The sequence below is a fragment of the Anomalospiza imberbis genome, chromosome Z (assembly GCF_031753505.1).
Source record: "Anomalospiza imberbis isolate Cuckoo-Finch-1a 21T00152 chromosome Z, ASM3175350v1, whole genome shotgun sequence".
In the NCBI taxonomy this organism is placed as follows: Eukaryota; Metazoa; Chordata; class Aves; order Passeriformes; family Viduidae; genus Anomalospiza; species Anomalospiza imberbis.
The window spans coordinates 30864528-30881599 of record NC_089721.1 but is presented as its reverse complement, the minus strand read 5'-3'; the positions used below and the strand labels follow the sequence as shown (position 1 = coordinate 30881599).

The window sequence follows — 17072 nt, the reverse complement described above, 5'->3', positions numbered from 1 at the left end:
TTTCTCAGCCGTGGAGACTGTATGCCTAGCCACAGCCACAGCCCATCTCACGAGATTCACAGGCACTGGGAAAGCATCTGCTTTTTGGTGGCTGAACCATGCACAGTGTTCTCTTTATTTTTAGATTGAAAGGTCATCCTGTGATCTTTAGGGTATTTGATACACAAAATGGATCATTTTGTCTATACTCTTATCTTGGTAAAACCAGCAGAAGAGAATGAGGGAACTACTAAGCAGCTCATTCAAGCTGGGATTTAGAATTGCTGTGTTGTCCTCAAAATATTCATATATGGGAAAATAATAAATTGCCCAAGTGAGTCATAATGTTGATGATAATCGTGAGAAAGGAAAGTATATTGCACTTTATACATTTAACTGAAAACATGGCTTTTTCATGTCATGGTCTCTTCTGATACTAAATAGGTGTAAACAGTATATAAATAATATAGTAATATAAAGAGTATTTTACCCTAAACTGTTCATTTATGCCTGTAATTTTAGCAAGGGTTCTGATGATAATATAAATTACAAATTAAAGATAAGACTGTGGGGGTTCATTTAAAAGAATCCAGGAGTGAATTACCAATTTAATTTATATGAAGTACATTTTAGTGATAATTTTTAATGCAGTTCATTATTTTTAAAAATATTCCTGTCTTTGCATCCTCCCCATGATGTTTGTCATCAGTTTTCTCATACCTCTCAGAAATGGTTAGAAATGTCTTTGTTTACTTTTAAAAAATGTAAATAATAAATAAATATTTGCATAATATCACATTTTTGTGATTAGAAAAATTCCTTCCAGATGCTAAACAGTTTTTTCTGCAATTCTCTGTTGTTTATTTCTGTGTTTCTCAATCTCTATGAGAACATAGAACTTTTCCATTACCTAAGTTTGTTAATACAATTTATACTTAAAATGCTTTGCTTTTACACAGCTGTCTGCATAAAAACTAATGAGAAGACTTTCTGAGGGCATTTTTTCTGCTTTTAATAATATCTGATGTGGATGAAAAGGAGATACTTAAATAATTGAACAAAATTAAGCATAGAGCTATCTTTATATGTTTTGTTCCTTGAATATTGCAACCAGCCTCTTAGAATGCCTGTAGTCTTCTTATGTGTTAGTAACTTCTTTTTGAAACAGTTACATCACTTTCTCAAAGTAGGTTGAAAGAGAATGGTCTTTCCAGTTGAAAATCTGAAATTTGAGCAAAGGAAAATAATATATAAAGAGTAATATGGAAGAGGGAACAGATTTCCCTGCAAGTACACATTTCCTGCCCACTTACATTAGAGATGCAGAAACATTTCAGTAGAAAATGGTTCACTCTCTAAAACACATGGAAATGAGGAGAGGTTAAATTAATATTTCACCATTCTTTCAGTTCTTTTGTTGTGTTTTTTTTCCTCATATATTCTCTTAAAAATAACTTTAGTTTCTAAAGATATAAAGCTATATGCTTTGGAACTAAGTGGGTAAATCAAAAGAAAGTTTAAACACAGTCTTTAAAATAGAATTTTCATTTTGGCTTCTCTCGATTTTATGTGAGTTATACGGAAAACAGATGGAAGCATTATTAATTTTTTCCCCCAATGAGTTTTAGTGCAGCATATTTGTATGTGTTATCTGAAACATATGAATACTTAGTATTGCTGCTGTTAAATTTGTAATGAGTTGTAGGGATTGTGAAATTCCCTGACTGGCTCTCATGCAAGCAGTTCATTTGCAGTGCTTAGATGTATTAGGATTAAGCACGGGGAATATGGCAAGCACTATCCCTGACCCTAGATGAAAAATTCAATCTTTATGAGTTTGCTCCAATTCTCATGTTTGGTGGAAATCAGATAAATACTGTCTAGTTCTGAAAAAAACACATGCAGTAAAACCTAGTCCTAACTACAAAAGATCGCATGGATACCATGTCTTATATTGAAAATTCCCTAGTAAGTATAAAGCATGGAAATCTTGGGGCAAATTTTATGCATCAGCTGGAAGTTTTTCCTTGTATATAGCAACACTTGACATGCACAGGCATGTTAGGTGTTGGAATACTAAGATTTATTAGTATTTATTTAAATAGCAGTGCTGGAAACATGAAAACATTGGTTTTGAACTTCAGCCACATCTTCACAACTGGCTTGCCATAACACTCATATATTTTCAAACAGGGCAAAGCGTCATGAAATGTCTCCCGTTATATTTTAATTTTTAATTTATGTGTAGTAAAACATTTTAGTGAACTGGGTTGTGTCCGGCAGATATTAATGCTTCAAGTAAGTTCAACAATAGTATATACTAAAACATTTGACTATTTTTATTTTTAATAAATATTGTTTTCTTCAAGTTCCATAGTTTGTCTGTTTAAATATTAATGCCTTGCAGACAACGTCCTGCACATCTGTATATTTTGTCAGTTTACGTCTCCATATTGGAAAATGAATCACAACAAAAATTAAACCACACAGTTGTGATCATATAATTGATCATTATGAAACTACTTGTATAAGTACTGTTAAATAAATAGTTAATAGTCCTTATATTCCCTTGAAATTTGCAAGGACAGATGGAGTGCAGCATCTGCTTTAGTATGAAAGCAAGATAGTGCTTTTAATACGTACAGAAATTAGACATGGGATACAGCAATATTTACTTGTATGGAGACATGAAATTGAAGTGATAGAAAATGAAGGCTAAAATAGATTTGCTGCAGGACAAAACCTTTATCTTTTAATTGGTATAATCATTATACAGATGACATATATCAGAAGCATTTTCATCATCTTAAAAATTGTGATTTATATTATTACAATTTTTCTTATTTTTCATCATTTATTTGAAAATCCTTCGTTGCTCAATGCACAGTTCTGTACTCAGACTTATTAGAGGAGCAGTTAATTTCTTGGAGAATTGGGCCCAGAATCTATTACTCCAATTCATTTATATATGAGTGTTGTATGTTTCTCTAAAATACAATTATGTTTTCTGTTCTTGATCTATGTCAAATTATTAGTATTTACAAAAAGAGAAAAACAAACCAAAATTCAAAAAGGATCTGTCTGGACTGATCCTGTTGATTGTCTTTTTGTATTATTTAATAAGTTGCTGTCGCTAGATGTTGCAATGCTCGGCTTTTATAAGTTGTTGGATAAATTTAGCTGTAGATTACCTGTAAGTACCTGAATTAAAATTACATGTAAAACCTTTGTTTATGAAGTGTTATACAGCAAATAGCCTTTTATAAATGATGATTGATCAGTATTAGTACATATTTTAAGAAGACAGAGTCTTTGAGTCTAGAGTCATTGTTAGTGATTACAAATGTTTTAACAATAAAAGCTGAATTTATAATTTACATGTGTGAAAGGGCGATTCCAATGTAAATATTGTTGTTATAAAGTGGATGAACTGCAAGTGTATTACCACTATCAATAGGACAAATGTTTGTCTTTAGAAAAATACCTGAGATGAGAAACGTGCCTCTTATCTGCTGGTTAATGTCTGTACTTCTCTTCAGGGAACTAATTTAAGCACTTCATGAGAGATTGACATTTCCAGTACCTTAAACATCTTTAAAAGCTGCTTTGTTCACTACAAACCATATTTAGTATGACCTCATAATGTGTAGCACACCTCAAGTATCATGCCAGTCTTTACTATGCACTTTGGAGCCGTATTCATCTATACTAGACAACAGCACTTCAAGGAAAGATTTTTTTTTTTTTTTGCTTGATAGGCAATTAGCAGTAATTATGAAGATTCACTTCAGTAAGGTGTCAACATGAGATTGTTTAAAAAAGTTGTATGTCAGTGGCTTTAAAACAGGGTTCTTTTCCCTGACACATAGGTATGGCATGTGAAACATGAAATGTTAATTTAACTTTTCTGCTTATTATTCATGCACAATATTATTTTGTCATTCAGATACTACACTGACAGAGTGCAAAGGGTGTTAAAATAGTGCTGCTGGAATAAAAAGAGGATTAATCTACCATTGGCCAATTAGCCAAAGGGTACTTAATGGTCTCTAAAGGCTACTGAAGTCTAACAACTAGCTAAAGCACTGGCAAAAAGTCCTCTATATTACCTTCATTTATTTGACATTTTGTGGAATAGTCAGCTCCTGATAACTGCATTTGGCTGAAAAAAAATACAACTAAATGATTCAGTAGATTTTACTAAAATTTCAGAAGGACAAATGACACATAAGTCTTACATTTCAGAAGTTTGTCTTGCTTTTGGGGAGGTCTTTGTTTCAATTTAGGGATGGGATATTAAGTCACCAGAGACTTCTGTTTGATATTTTGTCTTCGTGTCTAGAATACTAAGTAATCAACAACTTACAGCACTTGCATGAAAAGAACTTTGATTGAGGATTTGAAGTTATTTGCCTTTTCTCTACATTAAGTATTCACCATAGCTTTTTATTCTGGTTCATATCTTTTCAGATAGCTGCATACCATCTTTATTAATTTTTGCTTTTTTTTTTTTTTCTACAACCCATCAGGCAGAGGAAGGTTTTGATTCAAGAGCAGTGGGATTGACACAATAAATTGGAGATTGTAAATAGGTTTATCATTATGTTATAATAATATTTGAGAGAATGAGTAAAATTGTAAATACCTAGCTCTCTGTCTGCAAGCATGCTTTGAAAAGTTCTGTTTTACATGTGCAACAAGTACTGCTTATTTTGTATGTTTTTTTATGATCAAGCAGAAACTTCAAAAATAAGTAAAACATTTATAGAAGTAGTGTTAAATTCTAAGACAGAACTTTGTATAGGAGCTATGCATATAGCAAATGTATTCTATTACCTACTGTAGGAAGGTTTCTTAGAGAAAAGAAAAATTAGTATTCAGTTTTCTTACAGACATAGCAGTGTTTGCATCTGCCAGGATTTTAGGGTAGGAAGCTTCACAGAAAATGGGATATTTACACATCAAAATATATTAGCTTTAGTTTACAAAATGAGTAGTAAGATAAGATTATGTCACTGATTAAAACATGTGTCAACAATTCCTGATTTTCATCCTGGTTTAGAATTTTTATATAATATATTTTGCAAATATAAATGTGTGGGATTGTGTGAGTTCGGTAGCAGTACAGCATCAACTTCCAATAGAAATGTTATGTTCATACATGCCAGTTGTAGTAGAATAGTGACTTCTGTAAAATGAGCTCAAAACCCCTTATGGAGTGATTGTGATGCCAAGGAGCAACAGGCCATTCCAGGAACTTCCTATGTTAACCCATTGGGCCTTTCACACAGCTCTCTTTCTGAGCAGAAAGTTTACAGTGAAAAGCTTTCCCGAGTCACAGGAAGTTTTATACTGTCTACACAGAAACTGAGTTTTTATCACTTAGTCCTCTGTGAACAGCAAAGTACAGAGTGTTATGGGTTTACCAGGAGCAAGGAGATTAAGATAGATGGATATTAAAATATTGAACCTATAAACATCTGTTAGGCCAAAAACACTCTGGAGGAGGTGCAGCAGACAAAGGCTGCTACATCATAGTAGAACAGCAGTAGGCTGCCTTTACCAACATCTGGTCTAGCTGATGTTTAAGATTCTTCTACCTTTCATCCTGGTGACCTCTTCCCCTGGAGTAAATTCTTTTTACTCTGTCGTTCAGGATTTGTGTGCATGGTAGCACATGCACAAAAATTTCATTTTGCCTGAAAAAGAAAAAATAATTAAAAACTTGACCTAAAGTCTAGGCAGTGGTGAAGAACACCAGGGTAATGAACTTGTTTCTTAAGTAAATGCAAGGAATATCTTTTAGGCATAAATCTCTTGATAGGGCAGGGGGACTGTGTTTTACATCCCACGTGGATTTGCATAGGATTTTCTCATAACTGTTCAATAGATTAAAAATAAAAGAGTAATGCAGTAGAATTATCAGTCCTGCAGTACATTTACAATATCTACAGCAGTATTAAGAGACAAGTTGTGTGAAATGCCTGATTGCAATTGTGTGCCTCTCTGCTTTTGTGGGTTGGGCTCTTACATCATATGCTATGTTCACTTCCTCCATAATTCTTATGCTGTTTCTGAATTTATGTAGATTGTTATTTTAAAATATTTTTTCTACCTCTTTAAGTAGTTTCTGTAACCAGCTGTCATCTTTAGTACCTGTCCCATGAAGACCTTTTCTTTTTGAAAATATTTGCTCTAATTTTTGAGAATGTAGCCAGTGCAATTCATGTTGGTTTAGAACTGATGCATATTGTCAGCAGCAGTAGCCTAAGAAACTTCTGAGAGTCACAAGCTATCTTGGGCAGATACAGGCATTTCTAATTTTGAACAGAGATATTGATCTAGCTATGATTTTTTTCTTTTCTTTTTATGAATAATTTATTATAGAGACACTGAATCATGAAATTCTGCATGTAGAAATATTGGTTATACTGGACAAATTAACATACTCTTCATATTTTTCTATATTATGTCCCTCTCTATTACTGCTGGTTTTTCTTATTGAAATGGTCTTTATTTTGTCTTCTACTCTGCAAATGTAGTAATTATGAGAAAAATATACCAGATCAAGGAATTGTCAATTAGAAAATACAGTATCGCTCTCTTGTTTAATAATGGCAGCAGACGCAGAAGGGAATGGAAAGATTAACTCCTTTACTAAGAACAGCACTTACCTCAAATACATATGTAAAATGCCCACTGACTTTAAGAAGTACACTTGATCAATATGAAATAAATACTGTTAGAGTTTTAACTTTAAATACCAGATGAATTTGCCTTGTACCCATGGTATTTTTTTAGGCTAATGAGAAATATACAAGTATTTTTTTCTCATTCATAATGGGAATTAATGTGGCTCTCTTTCATCTGTATATATGATCTTCAGATTATTTTCATGGGAGTGTATGTTTTTATAAGCACATATATATGTTTTTTTCTAATGATATCAAGCTGTATAAAATGTAATTTGTAAGTTAAATTATAAACTGCTTGAGAATAGAATATTTTCACCTTTTTGTGGGGGTTTCTTGTTTGTTTTTACAAGTTTTTTGTGGGGTTTTTTTGAGTTTTGGGGTTTTCTTGTGTTTGTTTTTTATTTTTGTTGGATATTTCATTTGGCATCAGCATATAACCAGGCACACATTTAGTTATTTCAAGCTGTCATGTATCTTCTCACGCTTCTGATCAGGATTCTTTTGCTTTTTGCATAAGGGTTTTTTTTGCATTTTGAGGTATTTCAATACCATTTTGTACAATTGTTTCTTATGTTAATCTGCTCTATTACAGTCTTACATAGAATAATAAGATAGCATTTTAATAAGCCTTGTAAGGAGCAGAGAGCTGTTAGGCCATTGTTGGCTTTCGGCTGACTAGAGTTTTGTGAAAGTTAATCACTAGCATGGAGATTATTTCTGTTCCCCTTTTTGCAGAACAACATTTAATATTATTTAAATTAAACCAATTATTTAAAATATTACTTCTGAAAGGAGTAACATGAAATATATTGGTACAAAGACTGAGTAAGTCTTGTTTGTCAGTCAAGTGCAACAAGACTGAGAGTTTGTTTGCATGATATTTATTTGAACTAAATCCCTAGCAAGGCTCGTCTGCTAATTGGACTTAGCATTTATGTTGCTAAGTGAGAAGCATTTTGGCTGCAGTATAGGGTGGTAAGACCTACCCAGTGGAATAAACAACTAACATCTGTTATCCTGTCCTGCTCCAGCTTGTCTTTTACCACTTAAGTACTTCAGCCCTAGAGTCAAGGTTATGGAATGTGCAGTTCTCTGGCTATGGTGCATATACTGAAAGGGATGAAATAACACATAGGTAAAGACCAGCCAACCAGGAGATGTTTAGTGCAGCTGGTCCACTTTGCTTTAACCTCTACAAGCCCTACAAATATCAAAGCAAAAGCCAAGAGAAGGGTGTATGTTTTATAGCAGTTGTCAACACAGCAATTCAAGTGAGCTTGCAGTGGTCACCATTATAACAGATTTGCCATTTAGCTACCCTTAATTCACACTGGTGTCTGAGACACCATGGTATTTCTTCATATTCTGTGTAGAAATAATTGCTGAATTCCAGGGAGGCTCTAGGTAAACATGTTTCAACAGTAACTGCTGTTACAGTTTTGTATGATAATTTTTGTTTGTCACAGTTAAAACTGCAACATATTCAATCAAAATTGAATTATTTTGCCTTAAAATAATTGCTTGTTTCCAGTGCTAGTAGATTTCTTTTTTCTGCCAGATTTGATCTTTGCCTGTACTAGAGAATTCAACCAACAGCTATGCAATGTAATTACAGGTAATATATACGGTTTCATTCCTCTTGAATACTGAACTGGAGAAGCATCTCATATGAACAAGCAGAAATATTGTTAGGGTGAAATTGTGATTGCTTATTCACTTTGTAAAACAGATTTTGGCCTCCAATCTGGCCAAGTAGCAACAGGAGAAGGAAGATTTAGAAGGAAAATTAAAGTTGAGAGAACATCTGTCTCAAACTGTTGGCAAGAGTGAAGCCACACCAACTTCTTCAAAGAACATTGATTTAGAGATGAAACAGTTGCAGTGCAAACTAAAGGTGACAGAACAGATTATCTAGTGCTGAAGATAATTTGTATGAGCAGTAGTTCATAACTGGGTCAAGCAGACATGCGTATACTCCCATACACCTATAATTTGTGTATCGTAGCCAATGATTAGCAGCTTAGATGTTAGATTGCCTTTGATGGTAAGTAGAAATGTAGTCATAGACAGAACTAAAAGTTCTAAAAACAATTTCTGCTGATCAAATAGGCCAAACGAGGAGCCTTGCTGGGTTTTTGCACAATGATTAAGTACATCTTGTTGGAAGGTGCTGTGAAATTAGTTTCATGAGAATTCAGTTGATTCCTTTCTTCTTTTAAGGAGAAAAGCAATAGCTGTCTGTGAAAGTGGAGCAAAGAATTTGAGCTAATGAGGTAGCAGTGTTGTGTGTGTCAGTGTTGTCTTTGTCTTCAGAGAGACTTTTTTTATTATTTTGTATTTTTGTAGATTAGCTGGTAGGAAAATATTGACTGGTTGATGATTTCACTTTTCAGTCTCGGGTGATTTTGTTGCATGTGAATGATGCAGAGACTGGACTGTGTTGTTCTGAAAGCTTTCTCAGCAGGTGGCCTGGCTCAAACATATTAATTCTTCTTCTCTTCTCACTGGAGGAAATATATTTGCAACAGTATGTCTTCAAGTTATTTTTTCCAATTGTTTTCTGTTAAATAGTAGAGGAAAGACAAAAGGTCAAAATGGTGCAGCTTCGTGCTGCTAGAAGAAGCTCCACAGTAGCAAGAAGTCTGCCAAAGGATTAGCTAGGAGAAAAGGCTGTGTTACATGGTCAACATAGCTGACTCTAAATGCTGGATTAGCTGTGCTAGCACATGAGATGTGGGTAATGCTCAGACCTCTGAGCTATTGATAGTAATCATGGTATTACAGATCATGGCTATTGCATACTGGATTTATAACATCTAAATTCAGGGATTAGGAAAGGTAGGTCACATTGATAAAGAGACGAGGCCAGCAGGGAGTAGCCATGAAAAGGCACATAAATTGATCTGCTTTAATTATGAGAAAGAGGTCTTAAAACCATACACACTGTCTTCTTAAGTATGGTTTTTAGGCTTGGGATTGAATAATCTTCTTCTGTTGCTGTTAATTAGGGTTGTACCTTTTAGATGAGTATCTTCATTATCCAGAAACCTAGCAGTCAGTTGATTTACGCGGGTTGGAAAAATTTTAAAATGGAGATTTATTTTTTTAAAATAGCTTAGGAGTAACACCCATGCTACAAGCCTACTCTATTTGTCTGCCAAATTTGAACAGCAAAATTAATTGCTGAAAAATCAAAGAGTTTTTTTTGTTTCTGCAGCAGAAATATTTAGCAAGCATATATAAATCTGATATCAAAAATACTAGCATGACTTTTAATTCCTTCTTAAAGATATATTAAATTTTTAATGAAAAAATAAATCATGTATGCAAAACTATATTTAGGATGGAGATAGTCTGTGACCCCAAATGCTAAGTAGTAGAGTAAATTCACTGGTTTCTGAATTGGATGAGAGTTTTGAATATTTGGGGCTCAAAAACTACTTAAATCAAGTTTCTAAAATTCCTAACTTTTTTTAAGGCTGGTTTAAGTCCCGCAAGTCATTTTTTAGCAGAAGAATTTGACAAAGGGTTTTCAATTATTCTTCCAGGCTTTCTAGCTGACTTAAGATGAGACACATAGTGATTCTCCTGAATATCTGAAAGTATAAGCAGCAAAAGCTTTCCTTACAGTCCAAAAAGTCCAAGTACCTGGCCTTGTTGGTTATTTCTTTTCCTTAGCGCTGTCTTTGTAGTGCTTGTTTATGTTGTATGTGATGACTCCTTGTATCTTTGCCAACAGGAAGAAATGTGTTAAGTGTGGGTGGTGAGTTTGGAAACAAAATACTGTAATTATATGTCTTTGCCTCTGAATATGTGCAGAGGCCCACCTAATTACTCAAGTTCATGTCTGGTGTGTGAACCATGTAACTGGGTGCTCTGCTTTACACTAATGGAACTCAAGCTCCACAAACAGGTCTCAGGAAACTCAAGAATATTCTGCTAGCATACATAATTTTAACAATTTTCTGGTTATACCTCACATTATCATAATAGTAAATAGACTAGACAAGTTATTAAGAACAATATTTTACATCTAACTATGCACACAAGAATATATACTCCCCTTGAGGTGCACAGAGTTACGTGCAACACTCCCATTAATGTTAATAGGCATTACAAGTCTGCACCGAGCAGAGAAATTCTCCTGAAGTATCATTGTTTACAGCATGTCTGATCTGTTTTGCTTATTGTTTATACATAATGAGTCAAAATCTGTAGTGCAGTGGCTAAAGCTGAATACATATAGGTACATATAGATATATATCTTGTCCATATACTTAACATGTATCTTTTGGCAACACCTTTTGGAGTTCTGAAATATCTCTATGTGATATGTTTGAGCTGCCATTTCAGCAACGGCATTCAATGCATATGCTCAGATTGCTAAGATGGCTACTTAGTTAAATTTCTGGTGGTTTTTTTTTTTTTTTTTTCTCTGTTTTTTCCAGTTTTCTGAATTTAGATCTTGGGTAGATGATATGTGTAATTGCCTGGAGGAATAGAAGCACTTTTTACTTTTTTTCTTATTATATACAAATGAGGAATGGCCAATAACTGTATAAATGTTCTTCACTGGAATGACATGTGCCTGAAAATTAAGATCATACCTGATTGTTAGTGAAATGTAGAATTTGTGTGAGTAGAGACAAATGGAAATGTCTTTGTCTTGGGCTTTGAATTTCAGGAAACATAAAAGCAACCACTCTTGTAAATTGTCTTGTATTCCTTAATACTCAAGATGAAAGGAATTATTGGATATTCTTGCTGTATAGATGTAGACTCCTTGTGTTGTAGAACTGTAACATTCAAAGATATAGTTCCAATGAAGATCCAGTTTTACTTCTCTTCTGTTATCTTTTATTCTGACCATGCTATGCAAGAGAGAATGTGGTCCTGATTGGTGCTTGCAAGTGTCTCAGAGAACATCTAGTAACCATACATTATTAGAACAATGGAAATGTACTGATTTTCATCATATTTTCCCAGGAATGTACTTCTGCTTAAGTGTTTCTAAAAAGTAAGAATGCTCCTTTTATGCCAGTTAATTTCTAAGAACCTTCATAAAACACGTGGAAATTTACTCAGATATATTTTTTTCCAAAACTTACTGTCGACTGTGATCACATTCTGTCTATTTTATTTATATTTTAATATTTTTCAATATAGAATTCGAACACTGAGATCGCTAAGCAATCGACCACCATTAATTCACTAAAAAAAGAAGTCTAAGAGAAAGAAGAATGGATTCAGGAACTACAGGCGAAGTATAGTGCCTCTTCTATCCATTGTGTCTGGTGCCACCCAGTGGCAGCTGTAAAATTGCTACAACGTCGATGAACCTAGATTCGTAAGAGAACGAGGTGTTCTTTTTATTGCAGTCTTGCATAGTGTTGCAGGGAATTTTTTGAAACTGGAGCAGTTTATGCTTAAATTGCAGTTTTTATAAACTGATACAGCTAGCTACAGTATCTGTATGGCAGTAAGAATACCTTAAGTTGGAAATCAGGTTATTTTATCCTTGATGTAAGTCGAAATGAATTCCTCAGCACTGTTAAATGCAGTCTTTCAAATTCAGTAATTCTTTGCCTACGGGCTAAGAGATATGTCAAGGTTCAGATGCTTAAATAAGATTAAATAGCTAGTCTTATACTCATAAAAAAGTTCAAAAGGACAGTTCTATTTGTTTCCATTTCAATTGATTCAGGTTTGTTATTCATTTTGAAATTGAAAAATTGTCAAATATGCAACTGATACTTTTATTCTACCTACTGTAACTTATATAATACTGTTCTTCAATTATACTACTACATCAACTATAAAAAAGCTATGTGTATCTGAATTTCTTGGCTGTCCAAGATTTTAACTCCTCTAACTCTTCTGATCTTTAATTGAAGAAACTGCATTCTTCAATTGCTTATCTGAAAATAGTTCATTTGAAAAATAGAGAGCCCTAAAAATGATTAAATTGTAGATTGTTTATTTTCTGTTTCAAAGTGAATTTTTCCACCATCAGATTTCAAATTTAAAATAGTAATTGGACAGTATGCTTTCTTTATAAAATAGATACCTTTTTTTAATAAGCTGTAAGATATAATAACCAAAATAACCATAATAACCAAAATAACAGTAAAAACATAAAGGGGAAATAGATCAAAGAAATGTTTAGATGCATTGTATTCCTGGGATTTTTTAAAAATATAATATTGACATTATATTAGCAGTGTTGAATTCCTGAATATACTACCATTCATTTTGCTTTCATTGGAAAAAAATCCAGATATCTGGACATATTTAGGTATTACTTGTGTTTATATTTAAAATATTAATTTGTGTTATAATAGTGGAAGTATTGTATAAGGCATAATTTTCTCATTGAACAAAGATTACTTTTTAATATGTGAGAGTTTTGGGGGTTTTATGAGAAGTTTCTGACAAAAGCTGATGTTATTTCTAGGTTTCGCATTTTATCTCATCTGACACACAGGGATAGAGTTTTTTCAACTATTTCTGTGTATTACTCAGTTGGATGAAAGGAGGCTTCCCCATTTCGCTTTCTTTTGAAAATAATTTTGCAAAAAATAGTGTTTGAGTGATTGTTTGAGACATCAGAGGAATTTAATTAATTGATTTTTGTGGGCTCAGCAGGTTTGTTTTCCTTTTTTTTGATAATATTTTCAGAATTATTGTGATTTCAATTCAGACAAGCAAAAATAAAATCATAAATATATTGCATATTTAGAAAAAGGTCTGTTTAATAAGAAACTGAAACTGGGTTTAGTACTTGAGAACCAAGTAAATTGCTAGAACTGCATCAGCTTTCATTTTTGAAAGTATTGTAATACTACAGGTATGATAGATTGTCTACTGCCTTTATACCTTTTAGTTGCATATTAACCAAATTTTCTACCAGTGATATGCAGTCCAGCTTCTTCCTCTGCAGAATTTCTCAGTTGGAGAGGGATGTTACTATGAAAAAACATTTGATAGAAGACTTAAGGTCTTGCCTAAAAGCAAATCAAGAAAATGAGAAAACCTCAAATGAAACATTGGAAAGACTTGAGAGAAAGGTACTTCTTTATTGCTATTCCTAGTTTTCAGAAAAACACAAGCAGGTGGATTTACAGAAGTTTTTTAAACACACTATACATATTAAATCAATATATTGCTTAAAGCAAAGAACATACAGTTAATTGAAGGGTGTAATTCCCTGCACTATAATTTGTATGAAATCAGTATAGGGTGATAGCTTGAATGGATTCAGCATAATTTAATTTATCTTTGTTACAGGTGTAATTAAATACTAAAGTATTCAGAACACACAGTTGCAACGATATGCTGTAAGTAGTGGGATTTAGTTTTATGCACTGTAAGTTCATAAAATATAGTAGACCTGAAACAAGGGCGATTTTACATGACATATGCTCATGAAGTCCATGCATCTCTCCTGGCTATAGTAGTTAAATGCTTTAATATGTTAATCTATTTTATACTACAGTGCTATGAATGATTCACAGTTCTTAGCTTAAAGTAATTATAGCTGTGTAGGTAATGCTTGACTCCTATAGCAAATTATTTTCCCCTGCAAAATTTTAGGATGATTTCACTGAAGATAATAGAATTTGTATATGGTTTAGCATATTTCTGTTATCCAACTGATGCATTGCACTTTGGCCTTCAATGCTAGAAAAAGATCATGATGTTTGGTTGTCTCTGAGGTTATGCAGCTTATGACAGAAATAAGCAACCTGCCAGTTTGCTTTTGTTTGCCTAGAATACAAGTGCTTGCTTAGTGACACAAGCACTATTCCTGCTTGCAGTCATACAGCATTTTCAGCTCCAAAGAGAGGTAATGTATAACCCTCCATGTTAAAGATAAGGTGTTATTAAGAAATCCACAGCCAGAAAGTGAGAACGTTATGTAAGGGAGCTAAGGTATGATATGAGAAAAATACCCGGTTTTGGTTTTGGATAAAAGCTGTAGCATGGAATAATGTGCTTTAGTGCTGTACTTTGAGTATTTGAAGCACTTCATTTCCAAAGAATCATATTCCATATATTATTTTGATTATTCCTCGTGGAAAATCAGCATGGTAAATTTTACATTATCTTCAATGAAAGACCAAAGAAATTCCCTGTTACTCAGTCTTGCCAGGAAAACTTTGTGATTAGCACTATAGGAAAGCTGAATGATTTCTGGGATCATTGTTTTGTCATTTTACCCCAATCAGTGTTTGCATTAGATATTCATTATCTAAGAATCTTTACAGACTATTAATATATAAACAGTTATTTTCTCAGCTGAGTTTGAATTTATGTTTTTATCTCTGACAAAAGAAATTAGTGGAAATTGTAGTCTACTCCCTTTTGCAAGTACTGTGAGTCTAAAATATATATGAACATACAGCTCTGAAAATGAAGAGCTTTTCTTTATATTTAATGCTCATCAAAACCTTATGTAACAAGATTGTGTGTGAACTGATCTCTAATGGATCAACAGTAGAAATGTATTAAAGTCTGCAATTTCAGAAAAAGATACTTCAGTAATGTAGTTGTATATTTTTATGTAATAGAGGTATGCTTAGTTCTGATTTTATTAAAATTTTGAAGTTTTCTATCTTGATAGTCAACGCTTTTGGCCTTTCATTATTTCAGGTGAAGGCACTGGCTGGACACAAAAAAGCTTCCACTGACTCAATGAAACAAAGGTTTAATGTAGCTATGAAAGAGAAGTCTCAGTATGAGCAGATGTATCACAAAGCTAAAGATGATTTGGAGAAAAAGGTATAATTAGAGATTTGATGGCTCCACTGTGGAACTTTCATACCTTACTGTCAAATGAAAAGTTGCAAGGTCATCAGCTTAAACTTTCAGTACAGAAATGGGAAAAATAGCAGAATAATAGTAATCTGTTTCTCTGATGTAATTCAGACACACTTCTGAAATTTACATACTGAAACATGGGCATAATGACTGAAAATGAAATTACTTATTGCCAGGAAATTGTATACTATATGTTGCAAGTGAAATATTCTGTGATGTCAGCTATGATGTGGGAGGTTGTTTGTTCATTCATTTCTTTGTAATCTACCATAGTTCCCCATCAGTTTTATCATAGCATTGCTGTATCTCTGTGGATGTGTTTCAGAATCTCAAGATTACTAAACTAGAGAGAAAAATTATTGAGACTGAATGTGCTATGACTGAGCTTGAAATTGCTGCATCTCAACAACTACATGGCTTGGCTAAACAGAGTACACAGGCTTTGGAAGCTCTACAGAAGGAGTTGCTGCTTACCAGTGACAAAGTAGAAGAGTTCAAGACATTTAAGGTTTGAATATTGATTTTATTTTGAGTGTTCACCTGAGTAAAGGTATTTTTGATTGAAAGCAAAATATAAAAGATTAAGCAAGGCTTGCATGCACTCCCTGTTCCAGAACAGTGTTTGTAATTGCTGCAGTGTTCTGGTGTCAGGTCTGAAAGAGGAGAAAGAATCACTTCCTCTCTCCCAGGCTTTCAAACACTTCCATAACTTTTATTGGTCATTTTTTTATATATGGCTGACATATACTTGGTCCCAAAAGAAAGTGCTTACTTGTGTATCAGATTACTTTGCAACAAATAAATTCCCAACACATTTAATATAATAATTTGTATGTATTGATTACTGTGAATGAGTGCATTTTTCATATGCATGTGCTTCTTTTTTTAGAAATACTATATAAAAGAGCCTCTATGTTGTAAAATTGAAAGCATTTTTAAGAACTGTATGCAGAATACTGTTTCCTTATATTCCTTCCAGGGAAGTGGTCACAGCACCTGCCTCATAGAGTTCAGGAAAGGTTTGGACAATGCTCTTGGGCACATGGTGTGACACTTGGGGATGGTGCTGAGCAGGGCCAGGAGTTGGACTTTGATGTTCTTTGTGTGTCTCTTCCAACTCTTCAAGAGTATTTTGTGATTTTATTAATTTAGCATATAATGTATGTATGTATGTATGTATGTATGTATACTGTATACCAGCTTTCAAAAGAAGACTATTAGCCCATGAAACAGCTACTTCTCTACTGCTCTTGGATTTCTGTAGAAGTGAGCTGCTTTCAGATATGTTTAAGCAAGGCTGAAGCATTCAAAGTAAAGAGTGATGGTATTTTGATGCACCAGAAAAAGAAAGCATATAAAGTCACTCTACGTAGCAGTGTTCAGACCTTTAGCATTTGCCTGAAATCATCCCATGTTCAGTTCTGTTGCTAAGTTTATATAAATTTCCTTATGAAAAAAGACTGAACAATGTTGGATATGCTTTAGAATCCTAAATTCAAGTAATTCATAAGCTAACTTATCTAAGGTGAAAATAATGATTGGTTTTCATGAAAAAGTGCCTTTTATTTAAAAAACTAG

General features: G+C 33.4%; 1 protein-coding gene across 1 annotated transcript in view; it reads left to right on the top strand.

Annotated features, from left to right (window-relative positions):
• CNTLN (centlein) overlaps positions 1-17072 on the top strand; it is a 188047-nt gene that overhangs the window by 144379 nt on the left and 26596 nt on the right. Inside the window, 5 exon segments of the mRNA XM_068177356.1 lie at positions 8402-8568; positions 11841-11938; positions 13615-13741; positions 15327-15455; positions 15820-16002. Of these exon segments, the coding sequence (XP_068033457.1) occupies positions 8402-8568; positions 11841-11938; positions 13615-13741; positions 15327-15455; positions 15820-16002 (704 nt within the window).